Source organism: Laetiporus sulphureus, assembly GCF_001632365.1.
Source record: "Laetiporus sulphureus 93-53 unplaced genomic scaffold LAESUscaffold_84, whole genome shotgun sequence".
NCBI lineage: Eukaryota > Fungi > Basidiomycota > Agaricomycetes > Polyporales > Laetiporaceae > Laetiporus > Laetiporus sulphureus.
This window is the reverse complement of record NW_024468593.1, coordinates 46,033-66,100: the sequence shown is the minus strand read 5'-3', so window position 1 is coordinate 66,100 and position 20,068 is coordinate 46,033. Positions and strand designations below refer to the sequence as shown.

At 51.4% G+C, this 20,068-nt stretch overlaps 8 protein-coding genes across 8 annotated transcripts; 4 read left to right on the top strand and 4 right to left on the bottom strand.

Moving 5' to 3' along the window:
* Positions 1-1,190: 1,190 nt before the first annotated feature.
* LAESUDRAFT_558053 (uncharacterized protein) lies at positions 1,191-2,086 on the bottom strand. The gene is made up of 2 exons (XM_040902940.1): positions 1,304-2,086; positions 1,191-1,251 (listed from the first exon to the last, which is right to left on the bottom strand). Exon 1 carries the CDS (start codon positions 2,065-2,067, stop codon positions 1,330-1,332), a length of 738 nt encoding a protein of 245 aa, XP_040758086.1. The 5' UTR covers positions 2,068-2,086; the 3' UTR covers positions 1,191-1,251; positions 1,304-1,329.
* Positions 2,087-3,238: 1,152 nt separating this feature from the next.
* LAESUDRAFT_666360 (uncharacterized protein) lies at positions 3,239-4,397 on the bottom strand (the record flags this gene model as incomplete). Its single annotated transcript, XM_040905249.1, has 6 exons — positions 3,239-3,517; positions 3,579-3,778; positions 3,835-3,966; positions 4,024-4,099; positions 4,165-4,305; positions 4,356-4,397. 6 exons carry the CDS (start codon positions 4,395-4,397, stop codon positions 3,239-3,241), a joined length of 870 nt encoding a protein of 289 aa, XP_040758085.1.
* Positions 4,398-5,137: 740 nt separating this feature from the next.
* Positions 5,138-7,723, bottom strand: LAESUDRAFT_732361 (MFS general substrate transporter). The gene is made up of 11 exons (XM_040910226.1): positions 7,523-7,723; positions 7,369-7,469; positions 7,229-7,308; positions 7,070-7,169; positions 6,993-7,015; positions 6,911-6,936; positions 6,771-6,849; positions 6,710-6,719; positions 6,180-6,657; positions 5,751-6,123; positions 5,138-5,697 (listed from the first exon to the last, which is right to left on the bottom strand). Exons 1-11 carry the CDS (start codon positions 7,678-7,680, stop codon positions 5,371-5,373), a joined length of 1,755 nt encoding a protein of 584 aa, XP_040758084.1. The 5' UTR covers positions 7,681-7,723; the 3' UTR covers positions 5,138-5,370.
* Positions 7,724-7,851: 128 nt separating this feature from the next.
* Positions 7,852-9,212, top strand: LAESUDRAFT_745874 (uncharacterized protein). Its single transcript, XM_040911393.1, has 6 exons — positions 7,852-7,895; positions 7,956-8,036; positions 8,091-8,195; positions 8,245-8,627; positions 8,687-8,813; positions 8,862-9,212. The coding sequence occupies exons 3-6, from the start codon at positions 8,121-8,123 to the stop codon at positions 9,162-9,164; spliced, it is 888 nt and encodes a 295-aa protein (XP_040758083.1). The 5' UTR covers positions 7,852-7,895; positions 7,956-8,036; positions 8,091-8,120; the 3' UTR covers positions 9,165-9,212.
* Positions 9,213-10,439: 1,227 nt separating this feature from the next.
* Positions 10,440-12,351, bottom strand: LAESUDRAFT_764697 (cytochrome P450; the record flags this gene model as incomplete). Its single annotated transcript, XM_040913487.1, has 8 exons — positions 10,440-10,587; positions 10,653-10,803; positions 10,856-11,225; positions 11,280-11,347; positions 11,401-11,456; positions 11,509-11,633; positions 11,685-11,939; positions 11,992-12,351. 8 exons carry the CDS (start codon positions 12,349-12,351, stop codon positions 10,440-10,442), a joined length of 1,533 nt encoding a protein of 510 aa, XP_040758082.1.
* Positions 12,352-13,209: 858 nt separating this feature from the next.
* LAESUDRAFT_666384 (terpenoid synthase) lies at positions 13,210-14,584 on the top strand (the record flags this gene model as incomplete). The annotated part of the gene is made up of 8 exons (XM_040905251.1): positions 13,210-13,293; positions 13,348-13,549; positions 13,620-13,748; positions 13,804-13,905; positions 13,961-14,027; positions 14,079-14,157; positions 14,222-14,324; positions 14,388-14,584. 8 exons carry the CDS (start codon positions 13,210-13,212, stop codon positions 14,582-14,584), a joined length of 963 nt encoding a protein of 320 aa, XP_040758081.1.
* Positions 14,585-14,930: 346 nt separating this feature from the next.
* On the top strand, positions 14,931-15,606 carry LAESUDRAFT_732357 (uncharacterized protein). The gene is made up of 2 exons (XM_040910225.1): positions 14,931-15,373; positions 15,450-15,606. Exons 1-2 carry the CDS (start codon positions 14,961-14,963, stop codon positions 15,520-15,522), a joined length of 486 nt encoding a protein of 161 aa, XP_040758080.1. The 5' UTR covers positions 14,931-14,960; the 3' UTR covers positions 15,523-15,606.
* Positions 15,607-17,426: 1,820 nt separating this feature from the next.
* LAESUDRAFT_739663 (general substrate transporter) lies at positions 17,427-19,951 on the top strand (the record flags this gene model as incomplete). Its single annotated transcript, XM_040911023.1, has 16 exons — positions 17,427-17,438; positions 17,496-17,526; positions 17,666-17,733; positions 17,793-17,911; positions 17,942-17,987; positions 18,143-18,259; positions 18,371-18,484; positions 18,545-18,573; positions 18,630-18,854; positions 18,911-19,011; positions 19,086-19,217; positions 19,273-19,319; positions 19,471-19,540; positions 19,605-19,708; positions 19,770-19,825; positions 19,879-19,951. The coding sequence occupies 16 exons, from the start codon at positions 17,427-17,429 to the stop codon at positions 19,949-19,951; spliced, it is 1,344 nt and encodes a 447-aa protein (XP_040758079.1).
* Positions 19,952-20,068: the final 117 nt, after the last annotated feature.

Sequence of the window (20,068 nt, the reverse complement as noted above, 5' to 3'; positions counted from 1 at the left end):
CATCACGATCGACTACAAGGGCAAGTCTGCCAAGGCTACCATCGCGGATGAGGTCAGTAATTCTCGTATACAATGGGCAACAACGTGCTTACCTGAATGTAGTGCCCCGGCTGCCCTTCCGGCGGGCTCGATCTGAGCGAGAGCCTGTTCGAGCACTTCGCAGGCCTCGACGTCGGCGTGATCTACGCAAACTGGCACTACAACTAAAGTGTTCAGCTGTCCGCGCGATCGGCTGATGGTGGTGGCTTACATATGTATTGAGGCTATCCTTCTGCGCTCCTGTGTATTGGTCGTTAGCCTTCGTGTCCCTCGTCCAACGTTCGCGCTCTTCCGCAGCTATGCTACGGTGTAATCTTCTTCATGCTTGCCTTATTGATATGTCATGCGCTCGATATCTTCTTGTCGAAATCGGTCTTGCTTACCTCCAGGCTGATGAGAGGTAGAATGACGGAAAAATTCTCCGAAGAGGGATGCACGCCGATTTCGCCTCGTTCTGCGCTTTGCTTGTTTTTGCAGTTAAGAAACTTACAGCCGAGTAACTCGTAGATTTCAGGTCAATTACTATCATCGACCATCGAATTAAATATCCATGACGGTGTATGTCCATGACTCTGTTGCTTAAGGACTATACAGGAGAGATTGGATGACCAACAGGATCCGAATTGTTACTTGCAGCAGGGTAATTCGCTTCTTCGAACGGCCGCATGGCTAGAGCCTCAAAGAAGTAGTATGGAATACAGGCCCTTTGAATTGAATCAGCGTGCTTGAGCTTGATTGTACGGGATTCTAAGTGTCCGCACGCTCCGTTGCGAAGTCGATGCGTAGTGCCTAGCTCCGGGACAACGTTGCTCGAAAGAAAATGAGGTTATGCAATGATAATTTCCACAATGCAGCGAGAAGATAGTCGGGAAATGCATTCTGACTACCCAGCAGGATTCGAAAGCGGAAGACGAGTTGCATGCGGCAAATATCACAAGTGTTTGGCGTTTGTTCGTGTGCGACGATCCGACGTACGCTACACTGAGCGCGGCAACAGAGGGAGATTCTGTATGTTGAGGTGGTATGATTGTGCACGCATCGGCAAAATGCGCGGAAACCATCATTAAAGGTCGCTTACAGCAAGAGGGCGAAGGTCGTCTCGTTGTGCGTACTCAACGATGCAAAGGTACTGCCAAAAATTCCAACGTCGGGTATCTTCTGTATCGGTTACGGTGACGGGCTGGCGTATGCTAGTAGTGGTAGGTAGAAAAACTTCATGCGCATGAGGTTATGTGAATACGGGCGATGAAGATGATTTACGCACCTTATGCTTTTTCAGCTAGGACCGTGTTACACCTCTTCCAAGAATCCCTGTACTATCAGATGCTCCACATCGGCGCGTCGAACCAAGAAGCGATGTCCTCTGCGGAAGTCGATCGCGCCCTGCTCGGTATGGACTACTCCACAATCACGCACTACGCGCACGAGAATGTGCAGGTCCTTAGGCGGGCGGATGATCGGTGCCATCAAGTCAATGTCCTCCGCAAGGCCGCCGGAGCCTGACGAGACAGATGAAAACGCGTCGGTGCGCAGTTCGAGTATCAACGTGTTATACGAGCGAAGGAAGTCCACTTCATGTGGTGACAGCTTGGAGCGGATATCAGCCGGTGCAGAGCTGGTGTTTGACTGCGGTGCTTGACCATGCTCAGAGTCGGTAGCAAAATTTGAAGCGCCTGAAGGTATAGAGAGGAGAAGAGGCAGGGCGCCACCGACAGACCAGTAGAGGTCCTTGAGACGGTCGATACGGTGGGCGTGATAAGCAAGGAGACAGCGCTTATTGCGGTAAATAGCAGTCTGATATAGCAGAACGGTAGGAAGGGTGGGAGTTTCCGCAGCGGAGTCGGCGTCGTTGTTGGGCTGGGCGGCGAGGGCGGCGGAGAGGAGGGACTCGAGTTGGCGCTGCTCGCGAACGATAGCACGTACGAGGACGTCGTTGTACTTGAGCAAGGTGTCCGTCGCTGTCGAGCGGCGAGACTCAGTGAGCAGCTGTGTGGCGAGGTCGCCGAACTGGTGCGTCTGGTTGCTCATCGCAGTGTTAGAAACGCGCGTTGAGAATGACAGAATCAATGTGACCAGACGCGAATGTCACACACTATCGCGCCTGTGGCGCAAGGTAACGCGCTGATCAGCCATACATGATTTGGCTCTTACCTGGTGCGGGCTCATGCAATCTTGCAGAGTATCAAGCTTCTTCGAGATAGATTCAATTACTTCAAAGATCGACTGAACAAGGTGAGAATTATGAAACCGCACCCAGCACGTTTGGAATATAGGCACATGCTTTGAGCCTTCTGTCGCAAACCTTGCCTGGCATATCCACGTTTCATACGACATTGCACAGAATAACACCTTCTGGCAGTTAGAATAGATGAGCCTCTTTTTATGCATCCGCGCTCGTCAAGGAGCATAACCGCGATATAGCGTTTAATGTGCTATAAACAGCAGGCCGTACCGCCAGTACTTCTCTTGCAACGGCAGGCGGATACACACATGAAAAAGATAGGAAAGCGATTTCAAGGTATATCGATTCGATGTGACGACTATGCTATCAGTTGACCACTACCTCAGCTCGATAGTATCTATCAGTAGTCATTGTAACAGCACAGGGTCTTCGATATTCAGAGAAAACTGATGGAACCACAATCAGCGATGAGGGTACTCTATTGATACCTGTCACTCACATGCCGGCATGCGCCAGTATCTCTCTGTTGAGACGTTTAATGAGTCGAGGACAATAGATGTTCTAGTTGAGCTCCAATCATAGCATCAGGTGCCTAGTATCTAGACACCTAGACACCTAGCTGAACAGAAGCGAACCTGGGTACCCACGATTTGCTGATTTCTCAAATGTCTGAGGCCTTCATGTATACTCATGCGCTGACGGACAATGGGTCTGGAGTATGCTTTGTGTATACATTATGAATGAATAGCATGAGCAGATAGACGGAGATATGAAGATACTACAGATGAACTCGCTATTGTGATACATACTACGCTCGTGGCACTCACTAAGCGCGGAAAGCATCATGCAAGACCATTAAATATTAAACTCTCATCTGCGATATGCAAGCTCATCTGCACTCAATTGCATTCGGCGGGTATCGCAAGTCGAACGAGCACCCTCTGTTCAACTGGGTCTGAAGCCACGCCAAGACTCGTCATATCATCCGTTCCCTCCCGCTCTGACTCGCAGCACATCTCACACCTGCATACCGCAATCGCTCCCCCACAAAACTTGACCTTCCTTCCCCTCCCCGTCGACGCCACCCACCTCCTTTGACCCACCCGCACACGCGCCCCATCGCACGAGATGTGCTCCGGTCGGTCCACTGACTTTTGACTGAGCTGTCTCTGTTAACGACGGCGGCGCATACACGATTTCGCTCAACACGGTCCGACTCTGATGGTCCTCCATGACCCGCGCCATCGTCGCCCTTATAATCACGATGTAAAACGTGATCGGAATGATTTGGCCAACCTGCGCATGTATACAATTTATCATCTAACTTCTCCTGGCGTAGAGAAGACTCGATGCTCACCACGTCGATCATGACGAAGACGGAATTGCTCCACAACGTGTAGACAATGATAGTCACGAGAAGGGAGAGCGAGTACAGCGCACCGCATTCGAGAACAACAAGCATTGCAGACTTCAAGGAGCTTCCCCGGCACCGAACCGCTCCACCGTCGATTCGTGACGCCGCGCGGATGGCTAGCCACAGCTTGTACGCCAAGAGACCTACAGATTACATCAATACTGGTCGAGAGTGCCCCAGATAAAAAGTGCGAGAGCACCTGTTGCAAGGAAATCTGTCGCCAGAGCAGTCGCGTAAAACGCGAGTCCCCACTGAAACGTCAGATCGTCGAACACTTCATTGGCGTTCGTCTTGATGTGTCCGATCGCCCAACTGGAACGAATTCCAGTGACTGAAGGAAAAAAACCTCGTATCATACTGCATAGACCAGTTCGAGCAGAAAGCTCACCCACGATCCCGCACCATCCGAGAACAGGGACCACAATCACCCAGAGTCTCTGCCACACAGCGTGGCAGCGATAAATCTGGCAACAAAGTGAGATTCACCGCATATTCACAGTGTGCAGGAATATTGAAAGAGGATACGAACGAGAACAGCGTCGGCGACAAGAGTTTCTACTCCATACACACTGTTCTTCCACATCTCAGTCTCGAGATCCTGGAAATACCGCTCAGCGTCTTTAGACAACACGATCCCCACATAGAGGCGTCTTGCATCCGCTACGATGTGCTGCAGCAAATGTATAAATGGATTTGCTTGTCGGACGTTGCAGCACTTACCATCGTACTCAGGATAAAGAGCAAAAGTGTGGCTGCAGCCATCAAACGATTGATCTGCGTCCGGGACCGCCTGTACACCAGCGCCCAAACGGTAGTTCCAAACAGTACACAAGAGTGACCTACAACGTGATCCTGTCGTCAGTCAGCGAGCTTGAAACCTGAAAGCGGTGCTGCTCACCATACAAGATGCCTTCGATCACGATCGAAACCACGGATGCCGCAGTCAAAGTGAAGACCATAGTGAGAGCCCAAAAGTGAATGCAACCAAGGCGCGTAGTGCAACAAGAAGTGGGGGTATAAATATAAGGAAAGGATGCGGATGTCCGCGCTATGCGAACCGTAGCTCCGGAGCAGGCTCTCCGGGGAAACGCCCATTATCCGCGTTCCGAATCGGGGAGACTATGGCTGTGCTTGACAATGCACATCGAGCACTCGGATGAGCCGGTGGATGATCAAAAATGAGCACGACACCACATGCATATCGCCGGACGTGGACAGGTCGAATATGGCGACTAACAAGCTTCGCCGCGATGGAACGTGACACGACAGATGTGGCTCAGCACAACGCGTCTGTGGCTAGTCTGTTTCAAAATCCCACCCTCACAGTGGGGCACGCACATTCGGCATTTCCATAACGAGGCCACACGGGTTCGAAATGGCGTGAAGCACACCTTTATATCTCCTGTCCTCCCCGCACTGAAAACAATATTTATAGGTCTGCCTAGGGGGAGACAAGTCTGTGGCTGACTGAGGCTGGCGCCCATGCACGCAAGCGCGCGGGTGGCTGAACATAGAGATGTACATTAATGTTAATGGCTTCCTCCATGCGATACCAGAGTGGCCCTCTCCAGCTCCTCTGTTGTCTTGTAAATCAACCCCCCTCAGAATGGAATAATGATTCGCTCGCTCCGTACATTCGCCGAGCTTCGTGGATAGAGCAATTACATATGTGCATATCTCTCTCATCTAATTCTGATGACAAACCACATAACATCATATGATGGGATGACGAAACTCATGTCGACCTCTCCGATTCGCTCATCTCCTGGCCTGCATTGTTCTTCTCCAGCGGATAAATTTCCTTCGTATCCGGAGCTGACACTTGCCGTGAAGCAGTCCTCTGCAGCTCGACATCCCCTCCCGCTCTTTCCTTCTCCGGCTTGACCTTCTTCCCCAACGGCACTTTAGCAGTGAAGAGTGACACGACAAAACCGACAGCCACAAGGGCCGTGGTGGCAATCATCATGTCCGAGAAGGCGACACCATATGCTCCGCGGATGATTGCTTGCACAGCAGCAGGCGTCTCCTCGATCGTAGATACAGAGGCGATGGCGCCGACGTACTTTAAAAGCATACTCAGCAAATAACATCTCCTGACAACAGGAAACGTCTGACCGGAGCAGAAAGAGGATTCGCCATCACTCGCTTCTTCAGGATATTCTGGATGATACTATCCTGCACTGAGATACCGACAATCCCGCCCAGGCTCTTGCTCCACATCGTCATCGTCGTCAGGCTCGCCAGCTCATCGCGGCGAACTTGACTCTGTGCCGCGAGCGTGTTCGTCTGGTACACGAAGCCCATCCCGAGACCGGCGATGATCAGAAACGCGAACTCGGCGCCGCGGGCTGTGCGCCCGTTGATCAGAATGCACAGCCCGTTCCCGAGGAGGTTGACCATGCCGCCGGCCCAGAGCCACGGGCGGACCCAGCCTGTCTTGGATACCAGAATGCCGACAAGAGCGGAGGAGAAGGAGAGCGGCAGGATACTGGAGCACGATCAAAGTGAGTCCTTCTATGACTGGTTCACGAAAGGCACGCTCACTAGGGCAGTAGTTCAAGACCGGATATCAGTTGCGTGTCTCTCTTGACTAGCTGAAAGTAGGTCGGGATATAGAGCGCTAGCCCATACACGGACATGTTAGTAAAGAAATAATTCACAGTCGCAATGACCACGTTGCGATGGCGGAACATCGAGAGCGGAATGACAGGGTAATGAGGTACCATGTTCTCATAAACAATGAAGACAGGGATTAGCCCCCCGCCTACGACAAGCAGGGCAATGACCTGCTTGCTGCTCCATGGATAGACGACGCCGCCCCACGACAGGGCGAGGAGCAGAGATACAACGGACGCCGAGAGGATCGCGATGCCACCAAAATCGATATCCGCAAGCGTGACGTGCTCTTTCTTTCTGTCCGGGATCTTGTGCAGGAGGGAAAGGATGATCACCACGGCAAGCCCACCGATGGGGAGGTTGATATAGAAGCACCAGCGCCAGGTGACGTCGTGCGTGAATATACCTGGGTTATTAGATCAGCATCATATACAACATCGAATGTAGAAAGTGCACACCACCGAGAACCTGTTTATGTAATCAGCATGCATATGTGGTATGTCTCTTGAGGGAACGTACAGGGCCAAGCACGTTGGCTAGAGCAAGACGCGCATACATCACTCCCATGTACCTCCCTCGCTCTCGCAGCGGCACCATTCTACATAAAATCGATGTCAGCGGAAGCACAACACTTCCAGGTGCCTAACCCGTGTGCTTACTGGCTTATCATAATCATGATGACAACCTGTGGCACGAATATAAGCATCACGACTGAGCAGAGGCAGAGCCTGCACCACATACCATGAGACCCGCACCACCGATGCCTATCGTGTAAAATCGTCAACATGAGGCCATTGCAGATGTAGCATGCTGCGTACCAGCAACAGCTCGAGCACAGCAGAGCCATATAAAATTCTGAGCGGTAGCAGTCATGAGGGAGCCGAACTCGAATAGTACAATGGCTGTGATTAGCATGGCCTTTACGATGGGTGTTGAGCTGGTACTAAACACTCTGTCAGACTAGTTATTCAGCATACCTTGCAACCCCAGAGGTCCGAAGCACGGCCGAAGAATGGCTGAAATACTGTAGATGTAAGGAGATATGACGTGGCAATCCCTAGAATGGGGTAGGTAAGAGTGAGCATTGAGCGCCGTATGCTAAACAACTAGTCTTTACAGCTTTGCTCGTTCAGCTTGTTGAATTCCGAAGCAATAGTGGGCATGGAGGTCGAGACGATCGTTTGATCCAACGCCGCAAGAAATCCTCCAGCGGCCAGACTATTCCCCTTGTCAAAAAAGCACCAATGTGACAACGGCTACACCTTCGATACCTAAGGAACGCAAGGTGTGTTTCCCAAGGCTTCATCGAATGCAAGAGCTCGGTGGCCGCCTCCGCATCATCCTGCTGAGGGGGCTCGTCTTTATCACGTATGAGCTCGCTATTGTCTTGACTCGCAGTGGGAGGAGGGGAAGGCGGGTGGTTGCTCATGGCGGTAGAAGGGAGAGGATAGCACTGACCATGGCAGTGGGTGCTAACGCGGTGATGGGTTCGGCGGAGTCTGTAAGCGCGCGCCTTTGGGCGCCGCCGGCATGTGACTGTTTTGATGGTGGTGTTCCTTGGCCACCCCTACTCGCGTCCGGATCAATCTAACGTGAGAGACTGTCACATAAAGTTGAGTAGGTGTCACAGGCAATGGAAAACTGGTTTGTACATTATTCGGACCGCTTAATCTTTCGCATTCGATTGATTGGGATGGGCTTCAGGTAGCATGATCACGCACTCACCAGGAAAACGAATGACGAGGGGGATATAAAGTACCCTGGTAGAGTCCTACGAGATATCCAGTACGTGTATCGAAGATGTCCTCGCAGAATTCCCCTCTCATTACGCTCCCCAAGCTGAAGGATGAGTTGCTCGGTCATCCTATCATGACTTCGATCGGGAGCCTCGCTCTCTCGAGCTTCATCTCGCGTTCGATATACGGTGTGTTTGACTGGAGACCCGCAAGTATTACCTTCAAATTCTCTAGCATCTCCGCTAATTTTCATTCAGGTGCTCATCTGTGTCACGTCCGATGTCATCACCATCGGGCTCGACCACTACAATGACCAAGCCGCCGCACTTGTACAGGCGAAGAAGACGGCAGACGCGACTGTCATATCCGTGTTCACTCGCGCACGCCTGCTGCTGCTTTCCAGCGCCACTCTCCTGGTCTTCGCGCTCCTGATGTCCCCGATCTCGACTTGGCTCATTACTATGGCATTCATCACTCCGGCCATCCTATGGGATACCACTCTTTTTCACTGGAATCCGAGCTCCGGTGCTCCGGTGAGAGTGAAGAAGACAAAGCAGGCGAAGGCCCATGCGGACAGGAACGGATTTGTTATCAAACGCATCCCGGGCATGAAGGCTGTCTTCATCGGTATAATCCGAGGGTGCGTTTCAGCTCTCCATCAAAGCCACTATGGCAGTTCATACACTAGTGCCTGTACAGATGCGGCACGTTCGCTGTCGTTCACTCAATCTTGTCTCGCTCGTTCCCAACGGAAACCACTGCAGCCGGTCTGTGGACGCCAATGCAAATCGTCGTTTGGTCCACCATCAATCGCACATGTCACGCCGTATGCTCCTTTCGGTCTGCTGTCTATCCTCCTACTCATTGTCTCCAGGTAATGGCCGACGTCCGTGACTTCACGGAAGACTGGGAACTGCAAGTCCCTACAATTCCTGTGCTCCTCAAGTCCGTGTTCAAGACAAAGATCCTCTTAACTACTATGCATGCCGCCACTATACTCGCATTCTATCAGAATGCGTATATTGTGTTCGCATCGCTTTACGCCACGGCATTGGTCTGGGTACTGGACGAGAACAGCCCGCGGAAGCTCTATCGTCTAAGCTTCCACTCGCAGACGCTAGTGGCCGTAGTCTATGTCGCAATAGAGGTATACAAGCGATATCAGATAGTTGTCTAGATAGTGATTGTTGAAACAATCAGTACTGGCCAATAAACATCAGGTTTGGGATATCTAGCGGAGCAAACTCATCAGGAAAACTCAAATCCGGCTTATGATGCTTTTACTATCCGCTTGCCATCACCAAAAAAAAGACAGGAAGTCCGAGAAAGTCTCAGGACCTCCTTGTTTTAGACTTTTCTCCGTATTGGGAGCTTCTTATCATGTGCTTATTGGCTTGTACAATCCAAATCCAGCCAGAACAAGTCAAAAAGAAGGTTCTCGAGCCACAAGCCGATTTGAGTTTTCCTGATGCTTGAGCGATTGCACCTCAGTACATCCACAAATGTTATAATAGTTCGCCATGCGTCGCAATCTTCGACGCGTGCATAGAAGTAGTAAAGACAGGCTCACAATGAGAATGGAACCTAAAACCGTGAGTAACGCAATGCGCAACTTGAGTTAGACATCCTGCCCATGCCCACTTTCGCCGCAGCCAGCGCGAGGACGGTGACAGCTTCTCGCCCATGCAGGTGGAGAACAATCTATCTGCTGATAATAGTGACACAAATCTACAACTCAACTCCAATAGAGTATGGTCTGCTTGATTATATTTTTGATTAAATAAATAGAACCGCAGGGCGAGAACCCGAAGTATAAGGAACGTGCCTTGGAATTGTAAGACAATCACGCATCAACAGTGGGGTACTGCCGGTGTACAGGCACCAAGTCAACGTAACTGCTGAAACACCGCTCAACTCATCAATTGATTCTTTCTATCGGGTTACCATCTTTTCATATCAGCACTTTGCAATATGAACATGCCAATTGCAAGCTTATTGCCGGCGGCATTCCCATATATGGAAACACAGTTGCCTTATGCGGGGGTGACATCCATCAGTGCCTGTTGTCCCGCAGCAGATGTCATTTAGACTATGAAACATGTCGTTTCAGTTAGCCGCATACACCTGTGCAATTTCAAAGGGTGTCACATTGCATTTCCGATGCCTGTTGTTGGCCATCGCAGCCACCATCACGTCCTACGAAGCTAGATTTGCACCTTATACCAGTTGGCAGCGTCGTTTCCCGATATGTTAGAGACGCTGCACTAACCATTCTGCCGTATCAGTCTGAACGCTATCGTATCAGAAGATGACTTATGCTTTGTGGGTGGAAACATCTGTTGCATTCGCGCTACGGTGCCACGTGCGCCGCGAGCTTTGCACTCTACAAGGTAATTATCACAACAACGAACGAACTCCACATTCATCAAGCAAAGCTACGTAAACAGGACCATCACAGTGCTCGCATAGGAGTAAAGACAAGTGGACCCGATCCAGACGGCTTCACCCCCTCAGGAAAGCTGATGCGGTAGCGTTTCAGGATCAGGCTCAGCGCGATCTTCATCTCGTGAACAGCGAAAAATCGGCCGGGGCATGCGTGCCTGTAGAACGTGGGAGAACATCAGCGCACTTCATGGTCTGGAATCAAAAGCTACACCGCGCGTACCTTCCCAATCCAAACGCGACCATGTCCGGTCCGATACGTGCTGCCCCTTTGTCGGTGCCGACGAACCGCCACGCATTGAACTCCTCGGGGTTCGGGCCCTGCAGCTCCGGCGAATAGTACACGTCGTCAGTGTTGATATTCACCACCGTGCCTAGCCATGCGGGTGAGCGGCACGTCATCAGCTGAATGCGACAGAAGCATACCCTTTGGGAGGACAAATCCACCTGGCAGTGCCCATGCGTCCATTCCGACTATCTTGTGCGGCAGAGCGATGCTCCGACCACCCGTGCGGAAGCTCTCACGGATGAAACTGTCCAGCTTGACAAGTCGCTTAAGGTGGTCCAAGGTCACGGTTCCATCCATCCAATTGTCGCCCAGTATCGCCTTCTGCTCGTCCAGCAGCTCCTGCAGGAACTGCGGGTACTTCGCGAGGTTGTACAGACAGATAGTCGTGCGTTTCGTCGTGGTGTGAATGGAGAAGAACACGAGCGTGAGCATCATCGTGCCGAGCTCCATCTCGTCGATCGGCTGGTCCGGCGGTATCATGTTAAGGTACGCTTGCAGAGAGTCGAGCTGTGCCGCGTATTAGCACTATGCGATCGCAATCAATGCGGTGATCATACGCACGGGAGCATCGTAATCGTCGCCGAGCTCTGCCATCTTGGCGCGCCGCTCGTTCACAACGGGCATGGTATCTATGATGCCAACAATTGATGAAGAGAATGACTGAGGTGCGACACCGGCTCACATTTCAGGACAGTGGCGCGGTAAGATGCCGTGGGCGATGAGAACGTGAACTTGATCCTGGCGACATCATCAGTGCTGCGTACAAACTAGCCGTGGAAACGGGGCGCACCACATGTACAGCTTAGCGATGGAAGGGAAAAGGGCCAGGATGGGACTCTTGCGATTGACGAAGTGGCCGATCGAGAGAGCAAAGTCCTTGTAGAGGGGAATGAGCTCGGGGTTCGTGCCAAGTCCCTGATTTCGTCCAGTCAGAGGTCTGGCTGAAACTACATCATTGAAAGGTACCTCGCCGAAGAAGCAGACAGTAGTAGCACGAGCGATGACGTCTGAAATAAGGCCTGAAGGATCCTCAATCTGCTTGGGTGTAGCCAGCTCCATGCCCACGCCGACATCAAAGCCTCTTGTCAGCACGCCGGAGAGCACGGGGATGAACCGAGCAAGGTACGGGGTGAGGACGCCCGCCAGCAGCCGATGGGGCTCTAATTTAGTCTTGGAAGTCCCCAACATGTCAGCGAGGCGGAACTCGTCCTTGACAGCTTCCTAGATAATAAATTAAAGTTGACAACACTCTTACTGAATAATGGACCATCACCTCGTAGCTGAAGGCGGGGTTGAGGAAGATGTCTCTAACGTGGTCTTTACCGACTACGGCTTGAACGTGACCACGGAAGTATACCCGGAAGACGGGCCCATATTTCTTGCACGCTTCGCGAGTGAAGCCTTCAGGATCCTTGATGAAGTCGAAGGTAGAGCCCAAGATAGGCCACTGTGGATGACTTAGCGAACTATACAGCGCATGAACTTCAAGCCACCGTGCCTTGTACTTTACGAGAGGCGGGAGTGTCACGTTTCCACCGAAAAGAGCTTTGAGCTGGGGATAACACGCAAAGAGCGAAACTGCACCGAGGATGACGACGGATGCAGCTTGAGTGAAGGAGACGTCGACAGCCATGATACCGACTTCGAACAGAAATGACAGCCAGGAGTGATTTACGGGGACTTCGCTGTTCTTCGATCTATGTAATATGGCCTGCTCGAGTGAAGCGCATCGTATGATGCCCTCCTCGTGGTGCCACATGTGTCAGGCAAGCCAAGCTCGTGTCAAGCGAAGAGCAAGCAAGGACTAGACATGCAAAACGGTTTGCATCAAACAAATGCGCGCGACGCTTGATGGAGAGTAGCGATGCGATAAGTGATGATACGTTTAAGCAAACATTGCGTTCCTATAACAAGTTGGTATGTGGCGCACGTACCATGAGGTGCCGGCTCGTGAAAGTGGCTGCGATCAAGGACAAGGAATGACATGTCCATTTGGATGGACAGCGGTGCCTGATCAGATCTCAGACTTCAATCTCTCAGAGCCGGCGGAAACACTGACCGCGCCGATCGCGAAACGCCATCTTCCGGCGTCCTTCGACGCGCCCAATTGATCTCTGCATCCGCTGGTTGCAGCGGGGCCGTCTGATCCATCCTACTGGCTCTTCGTGAGCCATCCCGCACAGGTGTTGCCTCTAATCAGCATTGATGGTGGCGTCAGCCACTCCGACGTCGGATATGCCGCATGTTCACGGCACCTTGATGCAGGTTGTCATCCCCATCGGTATAGGTGCGCGGATGCTTGGAAATGCGGATGATCTTGAGCGAAAAGATAGGCAAGGAACTGCAGGTAGAGCATATGCGACTTAGTCACGTAACAGCTGCTCCAGTCACCGTCTTGAATGGTAACGCACATGTACAAATGCAGAGGGCGCTCGCAAGCCACTACTGACCTGCTCTTCCATCCTTTCCTTCTGCCACACACAAGTTCAACATGGGAGGAATCGACGCGTTCGACTACGATAACCTGAAGTTCACCCTCGCAAAGCACTCCCAATGGCGCCAATGCGATGAGCAGGTTGGTGGCTTTGACCTTGACAGGTCCCATGACCGCTACCAATTAAAAAAACAGAGCATCCTCGAGCCATACACGTACCTCACCTCTCAGTCTGGAAAAGAGGTTCGAAGTCAGATGATCAACTCCTTCAACGCTTGGCTCGATGTGCCCGAGGACAAGCTGGACATTATTAGGCGGATCGTCGGCATGTTGCATAACGCTAGTCTGCTCGTGGACGACGTGGAGGATGACTCCCAAATGCGCCGTGGCAATCCTGGTCAGTCGATACCGTGAGCTTCTTATGAATCTAAATGCTTACAATGTACCGCTTCGCTTCGCTTCCACAGTCGCGCACAAGATCTACGGAGTTCCACAAGTCATTAACACGGCAAATTATGTCTATTTCCAAGCCTTCTTAGAGCTATCCGCGCTGCAGGCAACTTGCATCGACGTCGATCTGCATTCCATTGTTATCGGTTAGTGCACATCATGCGTTCCAGAAGCCATTGAGACCTACAATACATAATGTAGATGAGCTTCTGAACCTTCATCGTGGGCAGGGTCTCGACCTACTTTGGCGAGATACCTTGACATGTCCGTCCGAGCGCGAGTATGTCGCAATGGTCAGCAACAGTGAGCATAGTTACGATCTTGTTGACATAGGAACGTTGGCTAAAGCATCAAACAGAGACGGGAGGGCTCTTCCGATTGGCTGTACGGCTCATGATGGCAAATGCTACGAAGAACGTCGAAGTGTAAGTCAACAATCCTGTGACATAGCCCAAGTGCTAACGGCTTACTCCCAGCGACTATATCCCGCTCGTGAATCTCATTGGAATTTACTTCCAGATTAGGGACGATTACTGCAACCTACAATCCAAGAATGTGAGTAATCTTCCGTCTCGATCGATACATACACGTCACAAACACGCTGACGCACGTTGTACAGTACGCCGCAAACAAGGGCTATGCCGAAGACCTCACCGAGGGCAAGTTCTCCTTCCCTATCGTGCACGGCGTTAATTATAACCCGAAAGACCGGTCGCTCCTCAGTAAGCGTGTCCGCCTGATTCCCCATGGGACCGGAGCTAAATGATCGTGGCATTATGGATTAGGTATCCTGCAGAAACGTCCGACCACGCCGACGCTGAAAGATCATGCCGTAGCGTATTTGGAATACCGCACGAAGTCGTTCGAATACACCCGCATGGTGCTGGATAAGCTCGAGCGACAAGTGCGCGAGGAGCTCGCACGTCTCGGTGGGAACCGCGGACTAGAGTCCATCGTGAACGCGTTAACGAAGACTGACTGAGTGTTAGGATGCGTCTATCTATTGATTTCGAGATTGTTCTACGTGCAATGATGTATCCCGTAGATCGGCCTAAATTAGTGGCTGCGTAGAGAGCTTGTGTTTTAATCCATATTTGGACCATCTGTGGACCGGGTTTCGGGATTGTCGGCAGGCGAAAGTGGCTCATCACGCCGACGAGCATGACGATGTTTACTAAGGTATGATCGTCTTCTAATGTCTGCGTATATAGCTGCAGCACGTATGGATGAGCTACTGGCACTCAAGGATATTCTACCCATCTGTAAACCTACCACGCTGACCGTTCCTGTGAGTACGCTAGTATTTTGAGGCGATTTCGGTCCTAATTGCGGCGCTTGCAGCAATCAAACTTGCGACAATGTGCCTCAGCCTCATACATTCCTCCCTTCCTGTTGGTCCTGCGATGCAGAGGACGCAACTGATTCAAAAGACATTCGCACCCCATTTTAAGCGCCTTAACGACGTCCTATCGCGCATTCGGCTCGGATTTGCGTCCGCAAACGAGGCATTACGCATCAGCACAGCACCGACGACACCACGGCCTGGACGACTTCCACAACCAATCTTGTTCTCCGGCCCGGCACGTCCTTCTGTCGCGTACTTCAGCCAACTTGCAGCGACCGGGATCGAGTTGAACGCGAATCGGCTTATGACGTTTCCACCCGGTGCTATTAAGAAGGTGCAATCGGGGGAGACCCCGGTCTTCAAGCTGCCCGAACCAGTCGTATTTGAAGGTCGCGCAAAACGGAGCTCAACTTCATGGTTGCATCGCTGATGTTGGTGATGTGAGCGCGAAACACCAAGTGGAAACAATGATTTATTGACGTAGGTGGAACGAAAGGCTTACAGAAGGATGGATCGATTGTCAGAGCTACGCGGAGGTTCCCCGTTTGCATTTTCGGATCTTATATCGGGTTTAACGTAGTGTGCAGAGGGTTCATATTCAGCTTTTTATGGGGGTAGCATTGTTACGGCTTTGCATTGGAACATATTGATGCGCATCGCAGCGATTGTTTGCATTTGAGGGTCTAGACGTGACGGAAGGCGTAGTTTTTGGCATGCAGCTGCAGAGTTGAAGTGCTATTTTGATTGCGAATTTCGAGTAACATTCAACGTCAACTACCGTAAGTGTGCCGACGTAAGGAGCTGCGCATAGAGGATGTGGCCAGTCAGGGCCAGTCTACGTGAAAATTGAGCGCTGAGGTAAGATCAGACGGCAGCTTCCGAGATTCGATCGTGAGCAACCATCAACAGCCATCAACTTCGGTTCTAACTGGACACCATCAGTCTAGTATATCCTCTTCTTGAGTCTTCCACCCCTTCTTGAGGTACTCGGCCATGTCAAAACACTGTTATTCTCTAAACTCCGGGTGATAGCAACAGACTTGTAATCTCCCACTGAGCAACACAGGGCAGAATGGAAAAGTATCCAATCAAGGAGTCCGACTTGGATTTGGACACGGGCTCGTGTCGACCAACTTCATTATGCAACGCCGCCAGTTCATAGCAGGTTTAGGAACATCTTGGTAGACTTAAGATGCTCTATAGTCTACGATTGTCTCAAGATTGTCCAGATGGCATTACCATGGTACCGAATTACTCGTAAGCATTTGTATCCTTCGTAAGAACGAGGGTTCCGGCATGTCATACAATAAGTAAGTTTCTCAATGGCCATGTTTTCCAACTAGTCACTCGCTGAATAGGTCGTTCAATTGATGGAACATTCGGTCATATAGGCAAGTCTTTGCGTTCCAAGGGCAAGAAATATGTTGAAGTGTTGTATTTCACTAAAAATATGGTCCCGCGCCGCGACTCATACCATCAATCGTCGACAACCTCCCTCTGTGTAGACCCTCACGTATCAATTCATCATCGACAGAAGAACCGCTCATGCTCTCACGTGTGACGGAGAATGGCTTAGGTTCATGTTGGGCATAACCCATATCAGGTAGGCCAAGGACGTTGTTGACGTGATGTTGACGACGAACATCAAGGTCGACTTCTATTGAAGTCGGCTGACGGTACCCTTCGCTTATCGTCCTCGCGAATTGGCGGCCGAACATTTCTAATTGCCCGCTGCCTTCCAGTTGCGTACAGGAGGAGACGTTCGACCGTCGCGCTGGTGGACGCGTGGGGGACTCCGCGTGAGATCGCGCATGTCATGAGACCTCGACCTCGTATCCACATGCCACGGAGGCTTGGTGTACATCTATGGATTGAGCCAATGCTCAACGCTCCAGATGTACGGCATCTTGATGGAAAGATCACGCTGACATGAGAATGCATCCCATGGCCGTCCCTGACCTGGACTCGTCCATGCCGCTGCCGCAACCACACTGATCAAGACAGACTCTGGTTCTGACCGGTTCCTTTGACCCAGGCTTGCTACTTCACGCCCTTCTTCTGCTTGCTATCTCATTGCTGCCGCCATTTGCCATTCACTTCCGATCAGATCGCCATCAATCTCAGGCAGGAAGCAAGTATTCGCTCATGACCTGACTGGTCTGAAAGATCTCTCGTATCACCTCGTCTTCACCGCGGTGGTCGCCTGATCCCTCGTCTTGCTCTAGTGCCGTGCTTAATCTCCGTTGCTCTTTTCAGCCGCCCATGTTTTTCTGCATCCGGCCCGGCTTGCATGTGAGGATGTGCATGGTTGGACAAGAAGGAACCAGTCCAACCTGCCCAGGGCGGACTAGGTTTAAAGAGGAACTGTATTGAATAAAAGAAACCCCGAGATCGCCAACGCGGTTTTCCTCCCCCCTGCTTTTCTCTTTCCTATTGAATCTCCAGTCGCAGGCTATCGAGTCTCAACCGAATTGTAACCATGGGGAAAGGCGTACGTGCTTTGCTCGCCCGCTTCTTCGGTCGATGCTGAGATCCATTCCTCGAGTAGTACAGCGCTACAATCGCGTCCAATCCGGTACGTTTCAGTAAACAGAGCCTCAACAAATACCAATGATCATATACGTGTTGCGTCAACAGTATATCGTGGGTCAGTCAATTCCGCATCGCTCTATACACAGAGTCATTGAGATCCACCCATCGATTTCTGATCGATTTCAGGTTCCTTCGCATGTATCGGTGGTGGGCTGTTCGGACTGGACATCTCGTCCATGTCTGGTGTTCTTAACGTGAGCTTCCCTACATCTGATGCTGTTTATCTCAATTTAGCTTACAATGACATGGCCAGAACCCCGCCTACGAGGACACCTTCGGACATCCGGATTCAAGCCATCAAGGGGCAATCGTTGCCGCAATGCCTGGCACCTCTTTCATCGGCGCATTGGCCGTCAGCAAGCTCGCAGACAAGTTGGGACGCAAGTGAACAGTCATCTTGAGCGGATGGATATGGGTTATCGGCAGCATCCTGCAATGTGCCGCTGTGGTAAGATATCCCGCTATTCCGCAGCCCATCTGTATCTGGCATAGAGACGTCATCTTTGCGGCTGCACAATGCATGACGCGAATTTCTTCCTGCAAGGTCCGGCGGCTTCGGTGAAAAGCAACGCGTGGTACTGACCCGACTCGCCCGTATTCTAGGACCGTGGAATGCTCGTTATGGGGCGAGTTGTATCTGGGCTTGCGGTTGGAATTGCCTCGACGATCGTTCCTATATATCAATCTGAGATTACTGCCCCTGCTATCAGAGGAAGGCTGGTTGCCATGCAGCAGTGGTGAGCAGGTTTTTCGTGCGCCCGAGTCTATGTCGAGACCTACAGAGTTTGACGTTTCGATAGGGCCATCACGTGGGGCATTCTGCTCCAGTAGTTCGTCGAGTTCGGGTGTTCGTACATTAATGGAGTTGCATCTTTCCGAATTCCATGGGGTTTGCAGATTATCCCTGCGATCGTGCTCTCGATGGGCATGTTGTTGTTCCCAGAGGTGCGTCTCTTCCGCTTTGATCCATTACCGACCGCTTATTTGGCATATGCGGTCTTCCAGAGTCCTCGTTGGCTTGTGGATCATTATCGGTAAACAGATTTCTAAAACGTTAGATGATGAAGTGCTAGATGACGCTTAATTTCAGTTCCAAAGAAGCCTTCGAGATTCTTGCCGACTTGCATGGCGGGGGCGATACCAAGGCTTCGCTTGTACAGCTCGAATACAGTGAGATCCAGGAACAAGTCTCATTCGAGCGTGCTGAAGGCACAAAGAGCTACTTGGATCTCCTCAAGCCGGGCATCCGGCGTCGGGTTGGGCTAGGCTGTGCATTGCAGATGTGGAGCCAGCTGACAGGCATGAACATCATGATGTAGGCATTGTTTAGGTCCCGTGGTTACTGTTCGCTCTGCTTATGATGTCGCACAGGTACTACATCGTCTACGTCTTCGAAGGCGCAGGTTTAACCGGACGACGTGGAAATCTCATCGCTGACTCCATTCAATACGTTCTGAACGTTGCACTTACCTGTGTGTTGGCCACATTCATTACGTTCCTTCGAGCCTCGGAACTGATTGTGCTGCACATTCGCGATTGATTCCAGTTCCTGCCATCATTCATATTGATAAGTGGGGTCGCCGACCGATGCTTCTTGTCGGAACCATGGGGTTCTGGCTTATGCTCGTGGGTGGACTGCAGGGCCGCTTCGGACACTGGGGTGAAGTCGATGGTGACAGTTAGTGACTGCGCTGCGTTCTCTGAGGTAATGCTCATGAACGATTCCTTGGCAGGAGTTTCGGTGATCACGGGCAATATGGCCGCAACGAAGGCGATCATCGTTTGCTCGTACCTATTGTCTGCAGGTTAGTTTCGGAAAACCTTACAGATGGTTGTCTGCTGACAATTTCTATAGCTTCGCCATCACCATGGGCCCTGTACGTTTCAAATGACCATTCTTCGTTCAAATTCATTGATTGCATGACTCGCAGGTGTCGTGGACGTATCCTGCAGAGATCTTCCCTATGAAAGTCCGCGCAAAGGCTGTCTCTCTCGCGACCGGTCTGCACCGCCCAGGTTCATTATGTGCGATGCTGACATTATCTGTTTGCTTATTATGATCCAGCCGTAAACTGGATCTTTAATCTCGCTCTCGCGTTTGCCGTCCCGCTTGGCTTATCATCAATAGCATACAAGACCTATTTCATCTTCGGCACGTTCAACTTCGCGGTACGTCCCATGGCTAACGTGTTCTTGAGCGACAACTGATCGTCGTTTCGCATGGTTGTAGGCCTTCATCCACATTTTCTTCTGCTTCCCAGAAACTGCGCAGCGCTCGCTCGAGGGGTCGAGGCCGTATTTGCGCAGGGCAACATGCTCACGGCGTGGTGTATCCCAAGGGATGTCGGGAAGAAGCGTATCGAGGACGTGCACGTTCACTCTGGAGAGAAGGTAGGCGTCGAAACAACCTGACGATGTAATGCGCGCTGATAATGTCATTCTGCAGCATGAAGTACATGAGCATGAGCATTCATCCATCGGAGAGAAGGCGTGAGGTTCGCGTTGAACTCATCGCCGTATGATACCTTT